Below are 19565 nucleotides of genomic sequence, written 5' to 3' on the forward strand. Positions count from 1 at the left end.
TCTATACAATTATTTTATTGCTCAACTTGCATCTTCAAAAGGCAAACAAACCAAACGGGTCTGCCCCAGGAAACAGAGGTGCTGATCCATTTCAGAGAATCCTTCACACAATGAACATTCAACCATTATGGCTTTTTCCAAACCATTCGCTCAGAAGAAAGGAGGAAGGAGAATCTGCAGGTCAAATTTTGGCCTCCTGTCAATTACAGTTCCGTGCTGAAATTTCCAGCCAATGTTAACAGTGAGTTGGTGCCCCCAAAGGGAGAATGAGGACATCAGAAGGATGCAGTATTTCACTGTTTGCTTCTAGGCTTGCTGCCCTTTCGCTGGTTTAGTTTACACTTCTGCACTTTCTTCTTCTTTTTCATCTTCTTCTTTGTTTTATCCCCCTCCACTGGTTTTGCCATGATCCCGGTGAATCTCTTGGCCAACGGTGGCTTCTTCACTGCTTGAGCCCTGTTGGCTGTGTCCCCAGCACTCCTTGTTCGGACCCTGCTGGCTGTGTCCTTCTTCAGCGAGTGGCTGACCCTCAACTTGCGACCCTTCAGCTCGGTGTTATTCAGTTTTAGGGCCAGAGTGACTGCATCTGTGCTCTGCAACAGAAAGCATGACTGTTCACATTATTATTTCGACACTGGGCCCTGCATCTCTCCACCCTTTTTAATGGAATCATCATGTGCCAGCTGTGGGCAAATTTACTGTGTGCCCCAACATTGGTACAAGCAAAACTGAACAACCTGAAGCCAGTAAGGGAAAGACAACAATTTATTTACACAGCACCATTCAAGCAGCAGAACAGCCCATGCCATCACCAAACAAAGTCAGACACTGAGACGCTTCAAGAGAGATGACCAAAATTTTGGTCAAAGCAGCAGGTTTTTAAAGGAGTGTTTTAAATGTAGGAAAGTGAGGTCAAAAGATGGAGAGGTTTAAGGAGGGATTTCCAAAGTTTAGGGTCTCAGCAACTCAAAGCACAGTCACCACTGGAAGGCAAAAGAAAATGGAAATTGTACAACAGCCCAGAATTAGAGGAGTGCATGTGCATCTCAGAACCAGAGAAAGTTACAGAGAGGAGGGTTATAAGAACTGGAGGAGGTTACAGAGAGAGGGAGGGCTGTAGGGGTCGGAGGAGGTTACAGAGAGAGGGAGGGTATGGGGGCTGGAGGAGGGTCTAGCTCATCAAGGGATCGTTAAAAAAGGACAAAAATTTAAAAATTGATTTGTGTGCCTTACAGCATCACCGTTTTGATTAATGTCAATGGAACAAGGACAGTGGGTGCTCCAAAGAGCAGACAGTTTGATTTCTCCCATTTAACTGCATGAGCTAAAGTCAAAAAAAATCTCGTGAAACCCTCTGCGCCAGTTCAGACCCCATGGTCTTTTCCGAAAAGCAGGCAAATTGACATGGACAACAGTATGGGAATGAGCAGGAAAATGCGGCAAAGTGAACTGTCCTTTCATACAGCTTGCACCAGTGCAAGACTGAATGGCTGACTTTCGTGCGTCCATATTCTCTGATTCTGAGTCCTTGGATTCCAATGCAATAGTTTTAAAGTTTCAGTTTGGCTGTGTTGATCACCTCACCTGAAAAAGCACGTATCCAAAGCCTTTTCCCATTCCTGATTCACGGTCTCTCACAATCCGGACTGATTCAATTGCACCACATTCACTGAAGTGTTCCCGTACTTCGTCCTCGCTGATCTCTACACTCAAACACAGCAGAGAAAAGTGAGTTAGTCAGCTGCTCAATCAACAATGGAATTCCTTTAGCAGACCCTGAGCTCTTCAGTTACATCAAACAGGTACCAGGTGGGGTAGGTGACTCTTAGAAATGGAACAACACCCCAAATCTCAGCCTATGTTCCTGGTTTCATTAATATAGAAACAAAATCTTGCATTTATAGAGTCATACAGCACGGAAACAGACCCTCCAGTCCAACCAGTCCATGCCGACCATAATCCCAAACTAAATTAGTGCCACCTGCCAGCTCCTGGCTCATATCCCTCCAAACCTTTCCTATTCATGTAATATCCAAATGTCTTTTAAACATTGTAACTGTACACCCATCCACCACTTCCTCAGGAAATTTATTCCAAACACAAACCACCCTGTGTGTAAAAAAACTGCCCCAATGTCTTTTCTAAATCTCTCTCTTCTCACCTTAAAAACGTGCCCCTCTAGTCTTGAAATCCCCCATTCAAAGGAAGGGACAACTACCATTAACTCTATCTACACCTCTCATTATTTTATAAACGTCGACAAGGACGCCTCTCAATCTCCTACCCTCCAGTGAACACAGTCCCAGCCTAATCAGCCAATCTTTATAACTCAAACCTTCCATACCTGGCAACATCCCGGTAAATCTCTTCTGAACGCTCTTTAGCTTGATAAATATCCTTCCTGTAACCGGGCCACCAGAATTGACCAAGCATTCCAGAAGAGGCCTCACCAATGTTCTGTACAACACCATAATGACTTTCCAACTCCTACACTCAAAGGATTGAGCAATAAAGGCAAGAGTGCTAAATGCTTCTTTAACCACCCAGCCTGTATATGTCACTGTGTTCTACAACACTAATCAATGCCCTACCATTAATTGTATAATTCCTGTTCCTGTTTGTTGTACGAAAATGCAATTAATCGCATTTATCCAAATTGAGCTTCCTCTGCCATTTTTCAGCCCATTGACCCATTTGATCAAGATCCCTTTGCAGTCTTAGAAAACCTTCTTCAATGTCTACTTTTGCCATCAATTTTCATGTCATCCACAAAATTACTAATCATGCCTTCTATATTCTCATACAAATCATTTGTGTAAATGACAAGCAAACGAGGACCCAGAACTGATTCCCGTGGAACACCACTGGTTACAGGCCTTCAGTCCGAGAAACAACCCTCCCCCCACCACTCTCTGTCATTAAGCCGAGTTTGTACTGCTATGGCCAGTTTCTGTAGTATCCTACACATTCTCAGGACATCTCAAAAGTGAAAGATACAAGTTCACAAACAATTTGTTCTGCATAAACAATGAATCCTTTCTTCAATGGAAGGGCACAGTTTGAAAGGCCAAGATAAACAGGAGAATAAAACTGACAAATCACCAGCTACAAAATGACTCATCTTACCGTATGGCAAGTTGCCTAAAAAGATTGATCTTCGATGGTCATGCTGCAAAATAAAGAAAGAAAAATAAGACACTATCCCCGTAGCCAAGAAAGTATGAATTAAATCAATTTCTTCCTGATTCATAACTCACAATTTTTGACTTGCTGGCTAGGTCAACCCGGATATGAAAGCCAGTTTGTATTTCACAGCCATTCCTTTAAATAAAAAGCCAGAATTTAGTCAAACTCTGTATATAAAAAGCGCAGACACAAAAACCATTAGAAATAAACCATAAAACACAGACTACTGGTTAAACATAAATGAATAAATACATAGCACTATTCAAAACTAAATAACTGACTATTGTTACAATTGAGTACTAATTATAATGGAGAATCTCCATCAAACAATAAAATTCAATGTATAATGGTTCCAAAATGTGAGGTTACCCTGTAAGCCTCAGCATTGCGCATCAGCATATTTGAACGCAATAAAGTAACACTGAAGGCGATTCAGCTTAATTACTCATTGCTGGTGTTCTTGTCCCACACAAGCCTTCTGCCACCTGACATGATCGACCAAAACACACCCTCCAGGTGAAGCAGTGCTTTATCTGCACTTCATGCAATCTAGTCTACAGCATTCACTGCTCACAGTATGGTCTCCTCTACACTGGGGAGATGAAGTGCACACTGGGTGACTGCTTCGCAGAACACCTACGTCTGTCTGCAAAAATGACCCTAGCTTCCAGTTGCCTGCCACTTCAACACACCATCACGTGTTCCCTGGACAACATCTGTCTCAGCTTGTTGCAGTGATCCAGCAAAGCTCAGCGGAAGCTGGAAGGACAGCACCTCATTTGCTGCTTGGGAATTCTGCAGCCTTCTGGACTCAATATCGAGTTCAATAATTTTTGGGCCAGAGCACCTTCTCCCATGTCCTTATCCCAACCACCACACACCAGGCCTTGTCATCACATGGGCTGCTACCACACAAAACTCATTGTCAGCTACTAATAGTTGAGTTCTGAAGAAGGGTCACTAAACCCAAAAATGTTAACTCTGATTTCTGTCCACAGATGCTGCCAAACCTGCTGAGTTTTTCCAGCAATTTCTGCTTTTGTTTCTGATTTCCAGCAACCACAGTTCTTCTGCTTTTTTTAAAACATTTAAGCAGGTTGTTCAACAGATTTAAATCTAAAACATATGCCTCATGTTCTCATTCAAAGTCAGAAGTCACTGAAACTGAACAATGAAAATAAAACAAATGGAGTCAGAAAACATACTTTGTCAAAGCTCTGATTGCATCACTGTCTTGTTCAAACACTATATAGGCATTCATATTGTTCCTCTTGGGATGAATCTTCTTCCTAAATTAGCAAGGGGGAACAGTAGTATGAGAGAAGGCATTTCATTGAGAAATTTGTTGTTTATTTGTACTTTCAAACACGTGAGTAGAACAAGGTGACAGAATGTTTAAAAATAAACTGAGCACGCAGACAAAAGAGGTATTAGCTCCATATCAATTTTAATTCCAAATTACAGCTAAAATGCAGCACAGCTTTCCATTGTACTGACTTTGAAGACACACAGAGGAAAAACACTGGAGGGCAGAGTTATTTGCAGCTAAATGAAGATGGTTGGGTCCATTTAAAGAAATTACATAGAACTTGTAGTCTAGAAATAGATGATTCAGCTTAACTACTCATTGCTGGTGTTCTTGTTCCTCTTCTCATCTGACACCATCCAGCCCCATCAAAAGACAAAAAAACCCACAAGCAACTTGCTGCTGTCGAAGAATTTCAACCTTAGTCCAAATATTCTCAGCAATCTTTTCATAGGCTTGGTATACAAGGACAGCCACCAGTCTGTACGGAATGGGAAGGTGACACATTCAATCCCTGGTCAGTGCTGACTAATAGACATCATCACAACTCAGGGCCTTCGAGAGGGGGAGCAGGAAATCAAATCTGTGTGTAGCTACTGTATATAGATTTCTTGTGTATGTGTGTCTGCGTTCATGGATGTACATGGGAACATGTACGAGACAGTGTGTGCACACATGCTTGTGTACACGTGTGTGCCTGGAGTTCAGTGTGGGCAGAAGCAGAATTGGCTGCAGTGACTCCATCCCTGAAAGCACTGCTAACTGCCGAGCTATCGTGGCGAAAGCTGATGACTGCTGTCTTGATTACTTGCAACATGCAAGTGCACTTTGTGCAAGGGCAGGGGAGAGTGAGGAAGCAGTGCTGTGAAAAACCCCGCTGTTGTATGGTTTATGTCTCTGTTACAAGGAGGGCAGTCACCAGGTTCAATGGCACCTTCCAAATCCACAATCTCTACCACTTAGGAGGACAGGGACAGCACAAATCTGGGAACGTCAAACCTTGCAAGTTCCCCTACAAACCACACACCATCCTGACATGGAAATATATCGCTGTTCTCTGTCAAAATCCCAGAACTTCCTTTCAAACAACACACATGGACAGCAGCGGTTCAAGAAGGGGTAATTAGGGATGGGCAATGACATCCACATCTCATGAATAAAATGAACAAAGGTAATCATCTGGTGAGCAAGCGGTGTGACTTACTGGATGGTTGCCAATCTCTTGGAGATTTTGGGCTCTGCGCGTGCCTTTAGTCCAAGAAACATGAGAAACATAATCAGATTAGTCATCTCACTCTTATCAAAAGCAAGGAATGCAACAAATCTAGGTCTTGCAGTGAAGTGGTGAAGAGTGTAATGCACCATTGTCACCACAGCTCATCTTTCCATCACAGGTAAACCTGCCTTTGAACTGTACTCTATGGGTTTCTAGTCACTCAGTCTCAGATGTGTTGTTTAAAAATCTCCCAGTCCTTTCCTTAAAATAGTAAAGTATACATTTATATATTATTGAGGTGGAGAGGGAGGATTGTTAATACCAGTGGACAAGTGTCAATCCACTCCACCGTCCTTCTCCTCCTCAGCCACCAATTAATGTCCTGAATGACTAGTTTAATCCTGGGCCTCAGTTATGTCCTAAATAAATACGTTGTCAGTGTTCACTAGTGAGAGAGTTGATGTGGGTATAGGAAGCAGAGAGAACGTGTGTGTGATACAATTAAAGAAATCAGCATAGACAGAAAGGAACTTCTGAGTGATCTGGTGAGCTTAAAAGTAGGTAACTCTCCAAGGCTGGATTAAATGTATCTCAGGCTTTTGAGTGAGGCGAGGGAAGAAATAGGAGGTGCGCTTGAAAAACTGTTCAATTATTATTCAAGAAGGGAGCAAGGGATAAAGCAAGAAACTACAGGTCGATCAGTCTAACCTTGGTGGTGAGGAAACTATTGGAAGCAATTAAGTGATCATAGAAATTCTGACAGACAGAATTAATCTACATTTGGAGAGGCAGGGATTAATCAAGGACAGTCAGCATGGCTTCGTTAAGAGGTGGTCATGTCTGACTAACTTGATTGAATTTTTCAAAGGGGTCGTGCATTTGATGTAGTCTGCTTGGATTTCATCAAGGTTTTTGATAAGGTCTCACATGGGATAGCAACAGAACAGCCCATAGGATCCAAGGAAATTTGGCAAATTGAACCCACAATTGGCTGAGGGGCAGGAAGCAGAGGGTGACGATTGAGAGATGTTTTTCGACTGGAAGTCTGTGCCCAGTGGGGTCGCACAGGGGTCAGTGTTGGGGCCTATTTGTGGTTTATATAAATTATTTACTCTTGAATGTAGGAGGATTGACTAGTAAGTTTGCAGTATGAAAAAAATTGGTGGGGTGGTACATAATGAGGAGGCTAGCCTTCGATTACAGCAGGATATAGATAAGCTGGCGAATTGGGCTGATCAGTGAAAAATTTAATGCAGACAAACGTGAGGTGATGCACTTGGGAGGACAAACAAGGGAAGAGAAAACATGATGAATTGTAGGACTCTGGGAAGCACCGAGGATCAGAGGGACCTTGTGAATGTACACCGGTCCCTTAAGGTATCAGGGCAGGTGGATAAAGTGGTTAAGGCAGCATATGGTAGTCTTATCTTTATTAGCCAAGGCAGATAGTTTAAGAGCAGGGCGGTTATGCTGGAACTGTATAAAACATTGATTAGGAGGGATTACATTACAGGAGGGATATAGCACTGGAGGGTGCACAGGAGATTTTGCAGCACGTTGGTCGTGCTGGAGAGTTTCAGTTACGAAGAGAGATTTGTCAGACTGGGGTTGCTTTCCTTAGAGCAGAGGAGATTGAGAGGGGACATGACTGAGATGTATAAAATTATGAGGGGCATAGACAAGGTAGACAGGAATAAACCTTTCCCCCTGGTGGAAGGATCAATGGCTAGGGGCATAGATTTAAAGTAAGGGCAGAAGGTTCAGAGGGATTAGAATAGTTCGGTGGCTGTTTTTGACTGGCATGGACGTGATGGGCCAAAGGCTGTAGATTTCTGTGACTGTATCTGCCTGTATCAGTCAGGGAAAAGGCTGCTCTCCTCATGGGGCCACAGAGATAACTGTGTTTCAATTATACAAAGCTCTGATGAGGTCCCATTTGAAAAGCTACATTTTTGGACATTGCAGATTCACCAGAATGATACTGGGTCTAAATGGCTCACATTATGAAGATATGGAGTAGAAGGTGCAGAAAAAATTCATAAGAATGGTCCTAGAAATTTCAGATTGGAAAAAGCTGAGGCAGTTCTCCTCAAGAGGCGATTTGGAAGTGGTGTTTAAGAGCATGAGGTGTTTGGACAGAGTAGATAGGGAGAAATTGTTTCTGTTTGTGCGTGGATCAAGAACCAAAGGATATTAATTTACAGTGATGATAAAGGCGACATGTGCAAAAAACTTCTTTTATACACATTAGTGATTAAGATCTGAAATGCACGAACTGAATGTTTGGCGGAGGCTAAAGAAAACTGGCTAATTATCTGACGAGAAAAGATTAGCAGGGATACAGGGAAAGGCCAGGAGAGTGGGTCTAGCTGAATTGCTGTTACAGAGAGCTGGAGTAGAAAACATGGGCTCTATAGGCACCTTCTTTCCGTAATTTTTCTAAAATTCTGAGACTTGGATTTCCAAAATGCATTTAATTCACAACAAAAGGTAATACGCAATGTAACTACTCATCAATTAGGGATAATGCATTAACCTGGATCAAAGATTAGTTAATGGACAGAACGCAGCGAATACCGGCAAAGATCCACTAAATTGGGTAAGGGGATTGTTTAGTGAGGAGGGGCTGTGTAAATTGGGCCTATATTCTTTGGAGTTTATAAGCAAGAGAAGTGATCTGTATTGAAAAGATACAAGATTCTGAACAAACTTGATAGCTCAACTCAGAGCCTGTTTCCCTTGCCGGGACATCTTGAATGTGGGGGGGTCACAGTCTTGGGATGACAGGTTGGTTTTTTTGGAATGAGGTGAAAAGAAATTACTTCACTCAGAGGGCTGCGAATCTACACAGTGCAGATACTGCAGTGTTCGCTATACTTAAGTTGGAGATAAATCTTTGATCTTTCAGGGCATCAAGGAGAGTGGTCAGGAAAGTGGAAATAAAGCAGATGACCAACCACGTTGAAAGTACAATTAGGGCCGAATGGTCCATCCTATTCTTACTTATGTTCTACATTGATCTTTGAAGATCGAGGGGAGGCATCTGAGAGGCCTTTTTAAATTATTAAAAAGTTCTAACACTGTAGATGGAGGTTACCTATTCCTTTGGCAGGACAGACAAGGACAAGGGGGTATGACCTTAAAACTGGAGCAAGGTCAGTTGTATTTTCTCAGTTCAGTAATCCTCTTTATCCACACATTTTAGAAACATCTGAAGACAGGTTTCACTGGCTGGGAGAACAGGCCCATGGTTTTTGTTGAGCGAGACCGCACTGGGAGGAGCATCTCCTCTCAGTTTGGGAGCTGAAGCACTGAGAAACGTTGGAAATCAAAACCACAACCTTCTGAAAATAAAAAAAAATGCTCGTCACACGGAACCCAGCGCTTTCCAGGGTGAAATCCTGACAGTGAGTCCACCAGCTCCAGCTCTACAACAAATAATATGTAACATAAAAAATAAATGTTGTCTTACCACTGAACGGAATCGTACTGACTCAATTGGTCCAAACTCTTTAAACAGCGTTTTGATCATCTGTTTAAAAGATACAAACAATCTAATACGATATGTAATATCTTATTCCAAGTGATACACTTGGAGACAGGAGGATAATATTCTCAGATACAAATACAGCATTGAATGTTATTACTGTAATTTAACTACTTAAAATTAGGAGTGAGAACAAGGCTCAAGTCTATCTAATTTGCCTTCTGCCATTGTGGCATTCACAAAAACTTGCATTGCTAATACCTTTCACAAGCACAGAGATCCCAAAGGATTTTATAGCCAATGAAGAGGTTTGGATTACTGTTGTAATGTAGGAAAAGCTGCAAGCAGTCTATGTGCAGCAAGAAGTGTGATTCTGACCAGATCATTTGATCTGAGCTGAGCGATAAATATTGGTCAGGATACAATGATAATAGAACTGTTAATGATTCACAGAAATCAACCTGATGAATCCATCTACTACCGTTTCATAAATGAAATAAATAAAATCTTTATAGGTGAAAAGCTTCAAATACCAAGGACCCAAAGTCACCAATTCCTTCTGGACATGGACTGCCTACTGAACTCAAATTATTCATGTATCATCTGCTAAAATACTGCCTGAAAGTTACCTCAATAGGTGAACATGAATGAGAATGGAAGATGGATAATAAAGTCCAAACCTTAAAACTGATAAAAAAGCTAATACTGCAGATGGTGTAAATCTGAAAAAAAAAACTGAACATGCTGGAAATGCACAATCGACTATGTCCGAAGAGTCATACTGGACTCAAAAACTTCATTTCCCGCTCAACAGATACTGCCAGACTTGCTTACTCTGTTGCGAAGCCAGGTACAGTTTTTGATGTTTGTAAAATGGTAGGGGGAAGATGTGTGGTTCCTTTAAAAGATGATGTGTTTTTCTAGGCTTGGAGATTTTAAAAAAGTGCAGGTGTGCAGAGAGCTTCTGAAATTGAAACACTGCATCAAAAGGCTGTGTGGTTAACAACCCAGGCAGTGTTTGTTTTGTTATTAAGGCAACCAGTTTGAAAATCAGCCAAGTAATTTAAACTAGGCACGTAGAAACTGAAAACCAATTAAATTTAAACCTGATGGTTTTGATAACCTAGGACCAATCCTAGTGTAAGAAATTAATAGGTTATCAAGGATATAAAAGAGGGCACTAGAAAATCGGTATGAGAGCAAGTGCCATCCAAAAGAGTTAACAACCCATCAGCTAAAGAGGAAATCACTGGCTCTCACAGAACTCTCTGAGCTCTCAGAAAATCATCTAATTAAAGATACAGCGGCACTCTTAGCTAATATTCTTGACACGAATTTGACATAGAGAAGCATTCCTGACACAAGAATTTGAGAGAGAAAGGCCTTCCTGATTGAAAATAACCAGAGGGGGCGCGGAGCATTCCGGAAGACGAATACTAGCTGTAATTTCGAGAGATTAAGTTTCAATTTAGTTTATCATTATTTTGGGTTTATATAAGTGGGACTTGTATTTATTGGAACAGCATACCATTAGAATTTTATTTTATACAGGATTAGTTAGTAGTTAAAAGGGAATTGTTGGGTTTGTTAGTAGTTCTGTTAAATTTGTATACTGTTAAGAGTTAGATAAATAAATTGTTACTTGTTGATTATAGAGTGAATGAAAGGATTTTATTTTATTTAACCACTCCTTTATACCAGATTGGGAGATGAGAGGCAGCTTATACCTCTTTTCACACTTCGTTTAACAGATTATGAGGTGAGGCGACCTTCTTTGGGTGTTTCGGTTTTAGTTATCAGACAGGGGTAGGGTCAACCTCTGCTTCATAACAACTGTCTCCAGCACTTTCTATTTTAATTCTAATTTCCACTATTCATAACATTTTGCTTTTATATTAGCATGAACATTTTGAGAGTGGGACTATATTGTCCGTTCCCCATTCTGCTTCAATGTCAGTGACTATGCCTTCATCCAGTGAGGTCACGAACTCTGGAATTCCCTGCCTAAGTTTCTCTTTCCGTGTTAAAAGTGTTCCTTAGAACATTTCTCTTTGACTAAGCTTTTGGTCATCTGTCATTACACCTCCTTAAGTAGCTCATTTTGTGAAGTATGCTGCTGTGAAGCCCCTTTCGGGTGTTTTGATGCACTGATGGTGCTGTGCAGAGGCACGTTGATGTACTGTCGGATCCTGACTGAGATGAACTGACCGAGGATAGCAGTATTGACCCACAGTCCCTTTTAAGCTCAGCTGTCCTTCTGATCAGCAGATTGTGCACAAACCCTCAGCCATTTCTCACCTGTTTACTGCAATCTGATGGCAGGTTCCCAACAAACAGGGTCCTCCTATTCTTTATCCTCTCTAGAGCAGGGTTGGCTGTGTTTTTCTGATTCCCATCTTCAGCCACCTCCGCAGCAACTGGCAACTCGCCTCGTTCTGCCTTCTTGCTCCGTTTCTGTTTCCTGCTTTGGTTCCCTTCACCTTCCTCATCTGCTGCTCTCAAGGCATCCTCGCTGCAAACGACACAAAGAGAGGGCAGCTCAGAGAGGCACGGTGACAATTCTCATGTTACTATCTGCTCCAACCTCTCCGCACCCCATGAGTCCATGTTTCTCCATGATCCTGACCCTCAACACCCCCGACTACCTCCTGCCCAATCCTGCCTTCCCCACACGTTCTGACACCAAGTCTGATCTTCTGACACCCTCCAATACTCCTCCCCCACAATCCTCACAATCCTGACATTCCCGCATGTTCTCCCCTAAAATGCTGACTCCCTGCCACAGAACAACACATTTTGTCCTACTGCCAGTCCAGCTCTCCTTGGCTGCATCCTTGCTATGCATTGACCATACTGATGATAGGAAGTGAAATCTCCCAGTTCTCAGGCTGTTTTGCAAGGAACCTTGAGCCACATTCCTGCAGAAGATTACCCATATCTGGCAGCTGTACAACAGTAATACCAGTTTAGGATGGCATTTTAAAATAGGTAGAAACAAAAAGAGATCAGTGCATCATCTGAAGCAATGCATTTGCTGAATAGAGCAGCTGTAATAAAAGGAGAGGACAGTTTGTTAAATACATAAAAGGCAGTATAAGAGCCTTGCTGCAACTGTACAAGGGTTTGGTCAGCATACCTGTGGGACTTGGAAATATATCACAGTTCCTTCAGTGTCACTGGGTCACAGCCCTGGAACTCCCTCCCTAATGGCACTGTGGGTCTACCTACAGCACACGAACTGCAGCGGTTCAAAAAGGCAGCTCACCGCCACCTCCTCAAGGGCAACAATGTACGGGCAATAAATGTGATCTCCCACACTCTACCATCTGTGCTACATGGATCTCCCACACTCTACCATCTGTGAACTCAAGGCTATCCAAAACTCTGCTGTCCAGATCCTCATTCTCATCAAGTCCTGCTCACCACCTTCCCATGCTCACTCAGCTGCACTGGCTTCAGTTATGAAAACCTCCAATTTTAAAATTCATCTTCCTTGTTTACCCTTGATCCCTCAAGCTCTGAAAGTCCCTCCTTGAAACTCTCCAGCCTCTACCTTTTCCTTGAAGATACTCCTTAAAATCTGACTCTTCACCAAGCTTTTAGTCACATGCCCTAACATTTCCTTGAGTGGCTCCACACCAAACTCTGCTTTCGCATGCCCACAGTGCCTTTGGACATTTCATTCTGATAAAGACACTTAAAAGTGACAAGTTGCTGCCGCACTAACAGAATGAAGATATAATCACTGGTTATATGATAATGATAATGATAATGATAATACTACCACCACTCACCGCTGGGCCAGTTTCCTCTCAGCGGCTGTGAGTTGCTTCTTCACACAAACAGGCTTCTTCTGCTCCAGCTTCTGTTGCTTGGCCCGAGTGGTTGCATCAGATTCATCCACCACACGCTCCCTCTTTCTGCAGCTGACCTGAGGGGAACAATCTCAAATTAACCACCCCACAAAACTGTTGTAAGAGCAGAAAGCCCCCTCCACTGGAGCTTGGAGCCTATTTTTATTGCTGACCTGGCTTAAAGAACTGTTGTGCTGGTTCAAGGGGAGTTAACAGTGGATCAACTGCTTAAACACAGGGGCAGGAAATGTCAGCCTTTTGTGTCTCCACGATTGGGGGACTTACCTTGTTCTCTGGCACAGGAGTGAAGATTGGCTGAGTAGCAGAGGGTGGATTGCTGAAGAGTGTAACCAGTGGAGTTGTCTTACATTTCCTTGCCTGTTTCTGGAACAGACTGTTAGCCACCTGGCCCACCACATAGCTTCCCATTGCTTCATTCATTCCAGTACTGCAGAATTGGAGAGAAAAGTTGATCAACAAAAACCAGAGACTCAAACAGTTAAACAGCACCATGGAAGTAGCCATTCAGCCCGGTCAAGCGGTACTGGCCATTTTAAAGAGCTTTACAATTATCCCCACTCCCCTGCTTTATTTTCTTGCTCCCTGTTCAAATAGTTCTCAAATTCTCTTTTAAATCCACTTTCAGGTAATGCATTTCAGATTATAACTCATCGTGTAACAAAATTCTCAGTTCCCCTCAGTTTCGTATCCTAATTATGTCCAATTTCTTTGCTGGGTTACTAACCCTTCCTGTCACAAAAAACGGACTCCATTCGGGTCCCTCAGAAGATTGATCACCTTGATCACACAATCAGCCTGTTGTGCCTGCACCAGATGTGTGTGTGCAGCTATCTTAGAATCATAGAATCCCTACGGTGTGGTAGCAAGCCATCAAGTCTACATGACTTTCTGAACAGCATCCCACCCCATCCCTGGAAATCTGCATTTCCCATGGCTAACCCATCTAGCCTGCACATCCCTGGACACCACGGGGGCAATTTAGCATGGCCAATTCACCTACCCTGCAGATTTTTGGCCTGTGGAAGGAAACTGGAGCACTCGGAGGAAACCCATGCAGACACAGCAAGAATGTACAAACTCCACAGACAGTCACCCGGAGGTGGAATCGAACCCGTATCACTGGTGCTGCGAGGCAGCAGAGCTAACCACTGAGCCACCGTGCCAAATTTTGGTGCCATTCTCTTGCCTTCTCCCTGGAACAACTCTACACATTGTTCATTAACTCCCAAAGTCAGCAGCAGCACAGGTAGGAGCAGTAGGGAACAACGAAAAATAGCAAGAGCTTTGTTTGAACATGGTGAACTAATCTGGATACACCTTCACTTTTCACTCTGTGTCAGGCCTTTCTGTGAGGTGTTACATGTATGTGCATGCCAAGGCCTTGGACCTGACAGGCCAGTGGTTTGCCTTCAGTGTCGGTGTCTGGGTCATGGTCTGGAGCCAGCACTAACAGACCCGGACTGGGTCACAGACAAAGTCTCATGTATGGGTCAATGTCTGGAAACTCTCGCAACCCAATTCACTGGCAAGGTCTGACCAACCAGCCCCTCCCAAGGTGAAGATTCCCTTATTTAAATCGCCCAGAGTCGGTCACTCAGTGTGAAACCAAGCCATATTAAAGGGAATGCTGGGTAGTTACAAAGGCAGAAAGACATAGAAATAAAGAAGAATAATCGAGATGAAGGCAGCGGAGAAAGGAGCAAAAACTCTCACTCCTGAGCATCTCTCTCTCGTTCTCTACCCCAGGCATGAAAACACACATTCACACACACACACAATCTCTCTATCCTAGGTATATATTCTGTCCCTCCCTATTCTGGATTTTCACTCTTGCTGGCTCTCTCTCTCTCCATCTCTGTTGTAGAACTATACTCCCCAAGTCTTTATCTAAACCATGAGGAGTACACTGACTCAGTGGTTAGCAATGCTGCCTCACAGTGCCAGAGACCTGGGTTTGATTCCATCCTCGGGCAACTGTCTGTGCAGAGTTTGTACGTTCTCCCTGTGGCTGCGTGGGTTTCCTCCGGGTGCTCCGGTTTCCTCCCACAGTCCAATGATGTGCAAGTTAGGTGGGTTAGCCATGGGAGATGGTAGGTTACAGGGATAGCTGGGGGCTTTGTCTGGGTGGGATGCTCTTCGAAGGGTCGGCGCTGACTTGATGGACTGAATGGCCTCTCCGCACTGTAGGATTCTGTTTCTATATTTTCTCTTTTCTAGTTCTAGAGGCCAAAGTGAACATAAGCCGCCTAGAAAATGAATCTGGGAGATAGTTACTGGGAACAAGGAAATGGCAGAAGCATTAAACAGATATTTTACATCAGTCTTATCCCCTTAATATTAAAGAAAACAGGGAGGATTTAAGTTCCATCAATAGAGAAGTAGTATTAGACAAACTAAAGGGATTAAATGCAGTTAAATCCCCAGGCCCTGATGGCGTCAATCCTAGAATCATAAAAGAAGTAGCTACAGAGATAGTGGATGCATCAGTTGTAATTTTCCAAAAGTTCTTAGATTCTGGAGAAGTACCAGAAGATTGGGAAACTGCTAAGGTGACGGTCTGCAGTGTGATCTGCCTATTCAAAACAGGAGGGAAACAATAAAAGGGGGTTACTACAGGCTGATTAGTCTAACATCTATTGTTGAAAAATGTTCAAATCAATTATTAAGGAAGTAATAACAAGTTTGGATACACATAATCTAATCTAGCAGAATCAGCATGGCTTCACAAAGGGAAATCGTGTCTAATTTATTAGCGTTTCTTCAGGAAGTCTCAACCAGACTGGAGAGAGGGGAACCAGTAGATGAGGTGTAATTGGTCTTCCAGAAGGTGTTTGAAAAGGTATCTTATAAAAGATTGTTGTAAGAGCCCATGTTGGAGGTAGTATATTGGCATGGATACAGAATTGGCTAATAGGCAGGAAACAACGAGTAGGGTAAGGGGTTCTTTTTCAAGTTGGTGACCTGTGACCAGCAGGGTTTCACAGTGATTGCAACTGTTTACAATATGTATTAATGACTTGAAGGAAGGAGGTGGATGTACTGTACCTAAATTTATTGATGACACTAAAATAAGTGCAAAAGTGAGTTGTGAGAGGGATAGAAACAGTTTACAGAGATAGTGACAGGTTACGTAAGTGGGCAACACGTTGGCGAATGGAGTATAACATATGGAAAAGTGTGAAGTTGTTCATTTTGGAAGGGAGAACAAAAGAACAGAGTACTATTGAAATAGAGAGAAACTGCAGAAAGCTGTAACAGAAAGGGAATTGGAGGTACTTGTGCAGGAAACACAGAAAGCTAGTACACAAGTGCAGCAGGTAATCAGGAAGGATTATGACATGTTGGCCCTTATTTCAAAGGGGCTGGGATATAACAGTAGGGAAGTCTTACTGCAACTGTACAAGGTGCTGGTGAGACCACATCTAGAATACTGTGAACAGTTTTGGACCCCTTATTTAATAAAATATATCATTTCTTTGGAGGCAGTTCAGAGAAGTTTTGCTAGTATGACCCCTGGTCTGGACAAATTGTTTTATGAGCAAAGGCTAAAAGTGTTGGCAGTCTTCTCACTTGGGTTTAGAAGATCGAGAGGTGATCTCATTGAAACATACAGGAATCTTAAGGGGCTTGACAGGGTGAATGCTGACAGGATGTTTCTCCTCATCTGAGAGTCTAGGATCAAAGGGTACAGTCTCAGACAAAAAGGGGCACCAATTTAACACTGAAATGAGGAGGTTTCTCTTCTCTCAGGGCCAGGAATCTTTGATATGCCTTGCCACAGCGTGCTGGTAGCGGCAGAGTCCTTTTTCATGTTCGAGGCTGTGGTAGATAGGTTCTTGATCAGTCAAGGAATCAAGGATTATGGGGAATAGGCAGGAAAGTGGACGTGGGGAATGTTGGAATAGCCACGATCCCATTGATTGGTGGATCAGGGTCAGGATGAGGATCAGGGGCAGGGTCATGGTCATGGTCGTGATCATGATGATGGTCAGGGGCAGGATCATGGTCATGATGATGGTCAGGGGCAGGGTCATGGTCATGGTCATGATGAGGGTCAGGGGCAGGGTCATGGTCATGATGAGGGTCAGGGGCAGGGTCATGGTCATGGTCATGATGAGGGTCAGGGGCAGGAGCAGGGTCATGGTCATGGTCATGATGAGGGTCAGGGGACCAAACAGCCTGTTCCTGTTCCTGTTCCTATTTCTTACGGTCTGTCCATCCCAGTCTGCACAACATTCTTTCTTTGTCTGTCCATCCCAGACACACAGCCCGCCCCCACCCCCGTGTCTCTCCATCCCAAGACCACACACTCACTCTCTTTCTCTCTCCATTCCGGGCCACACACACACACTCTCTCACGTTTCTTTCTTCTCCTTCCTCTCCATGTTTGCAATGTTCTTGGTTGCCGAAGTGCGCCGCTGATTCCCTTCCCCCGGCTGCCGGAAGTGGCCTGTGTGCACGCGCGTGTGAGTGAGATTGCTGTCCCCGGAAATTGCGGAGCGGCTCGAACTGCCCGGAACCGGGAGGGTCCGGCTTGGCCCGATCACCAGCCCCGGGGATTCACTCTGCACACCGCCCCGCCCCGCCCCGCCCCACCTCACCTCCCCCCAACACCCACCACCCACTCCATGGACACTGACACACATCACTCACTCACTCCTTATCTGCAGTGTTCTGTGACTCTGCTTCAAAGTGGCCAGGCAGTGGGTAGTGGGGTCAATGCTGGCTGACTGCTGATGGGGGACTGTCAGAGGGTGAAAATGGTTTGGCAGGAGCTGGGGTGTGAAGGGGGGTGGTGGGTGAAAGACATGGCAGATGGTGTTCCAGCTCTAAAATGATGGACTCCTGAAGGGCTGTGCGGTCCACCAGCAGAAAATGAGAAACTGTCCTTCCAGCTTGTGCTGAGCTTCATTGGAGCCCTGCACCAGGTTGGCCAGGGAACACAGTGCTGTGTTGAAGCAGCAGGCAAATGGACCCTTGTAGTCATTTTTCCAGCAAGAACATAGGTGTTCCACAAGGCAGCCACTGAAGCCTGTGGGTAGCGAATGTATTAAACTAGATTGAATGATGTGCAGATGTATCGCTGCTTCACCTGGAAAGTGTGTGGGGCCCTGGATAGTGAGGAGAGAGGACCTAAATGGGAAGGTGTTACACCTTCTGTGATTGCAAGGGAAGGTGCCGTGGGAGTCTAGGGTGTTGGGGGCGTAGGAGGAGTGGACTGAGATGTGCCGGAGGGAACAGCCCCTGGGGAAGGCTGACAAGGTGGGGTGGTTAGAATATGTGTCGGGAAGTGGCATCCTGCTGGAGGTGGCGGAAATGGCGGCTAATGATCGTGAGGAATGTGGATAGTAGTGGGATGTTGGTGAGGACAAGGGAGACCCTATCATTATTGTGTTAGGGGAGGTAAGGGCAGAAGTGTGGGAGATGGGTCAGACATGACAGAAGGCCCTGTCAGTCACGGCCGTGGGGAATCCTTGTTTGAGGAAAAGATGGACATTTCACAGGGTCCCTGCCAAAGATGGCATCATCAGTACAGAAACTGGGACTCTGGAATGACTTCAGTACAGCTGTCATTGAACTGACGTGGCAAGCTACTCCATTCAAGAGAAAATTAGAGATCAGCAATACATGCTGGACCAGGCAGCAAATGCTAATATTCCTTGAACAAATATAAAAACATTTACCTGTCCCGCTGACCTGTCCTCAGTTTCTCATTCCTGCTGCCTTCCACAGCCTCTCTTCATCTCCCAACAACTTTCTCCCTCCCTCCCTCTTGCAGCATCCAACATACTCTCTCATTCTGTCACCCGTAGATTCCCACAGCCTTTTTCTTCCCTGCCAAATCCCTCAGGATTCCATCTTCTGTTAGCTCCCAGTCTCTGTCCATACCACGGTATCTGCCAGGCTGTAGTAGTGTTCCTCACGGGGTCACTCCCTGTTGCCATATTCACCAGTACAACTCTGACCTTGCAGCACTCTCTCAGCACTGCCCAACTGAGTGCAAAATTATCAGTGCTATTGCCTATGACAATATGACACTCCCACAAGTGCTGGCCATTTGAAAGTGTAGCAAGTACTGTTACTCTGATAATGTGGCAATCTCAGGACTGACAGTGTAGCACTTTCTCATTCCTGTCAATTAGACAGCACTGTTTTCATATAATGCTGCCCTTCCTACTGTGCAGTGCTTGCTTACTTGTGTCCCTTTGAGAGCCCAGCACTTCCTCAGTAGTATCCATCCAAAAGTATGTGCTTTGCATGTGATTGGGAATGCTAGCCTTAACTATGGGCTCAAATCTCTAGATTTTGGCTTGAATCTACATCCTATTAAACTCATCACTTTTAGAATCCTGGAACACTAACGGCACAACTGGAGCATGCTAACTACACACTGCAGCATTTCAAACACCATCTTCTCAAGAGATGGCTAAACTAACTACGGCTAACCAAATAAGTTAATGAGGGTATTAAATTGAAAGAAAGGTATATAAAGAG

The 19565-nt window shown here is 44.0% G+C and overlaps 1 protein-coding gene across 2 annotated transcripts; it reads right to left on the bottom strand.

Moving 5' to 3' along the window:
• On the bottom strand, positions 1-17586 carry rbm34 (RNA binding motif protein 34). Of its 2 annotated transcripts, none has more exons than XM_020521899.2 (11): positions 17430-17586; positions 13335-13497; positions 12990-13126; positions 11494-11707; positions 9181-9240; positions 5697-5740; positions 4392-4475; positions 3258-3321; positions 3127-3169; positions 1585-1703; positions 1-593 (listed from the first exon to the last, which is right to left on the bottom strand). In XM_020521899.2, the coding sequence occupies exons 1-11, from the start codon at positions 17453-17455 to the stop codon at positions 294-296; spliced, it is 1254 nt and encodes a 417-aa protein (XP_020377488.1). In that variant the 5' UTR covers positions 17456-17586; the 3' UTR covers positions 1-293. The 2 variants fall into 2 exon arrangements, with proteins under 2 accessions (XP_020377488.1, XP_048452502.1); XM_048596545.1 differs by having other exon boundaries at positions 17385-17518.
• Positions 17587-19565: the final 1979 nt, after the last annotated feature.

The sequence above is a fragment of the Rhincodon typus genome, chromosome 5 (genome assembly GCF_021869965.1).
Source record: "Rhincodon typus isolate 14 chromosome 5, sRhiTyp1.1, whole genome shotgun sequence".
NCBI classification, from domain to species: Eukaryota; Metazoa; Chordata; class Chondrichthyes; order Orectolobiformes; family Rhincodontidae; genus Rhincodon; species Rhincodon typus.

What these genes read in the sequence shown, in the direction of transcription:
- rbm34 (XM_020521899.2), bottom strand. Translation starts at nt 17,455, where the DNA reads ATGGAGAGGAAGGAGAAGAAAGAAAC. An exon ending in AGGAAGGAGAAGAAAGAAAC is followed by an intron (nt 13,498 to 17,429) that starts GTGAGAGAGTGT and finishes CCAATTCTGCAG; the next exon opens with TACTGGAATGAATGAAGCAA. An exon ending in CATCAGATTGCAGTAAACAG is followed by an intron (nt 9,241 to 11,493) that starts GTGAGAAATGGC and finishes TCTTTTAAACAG; the next exon opens with ATGATCAAAACGCTGTTTAA.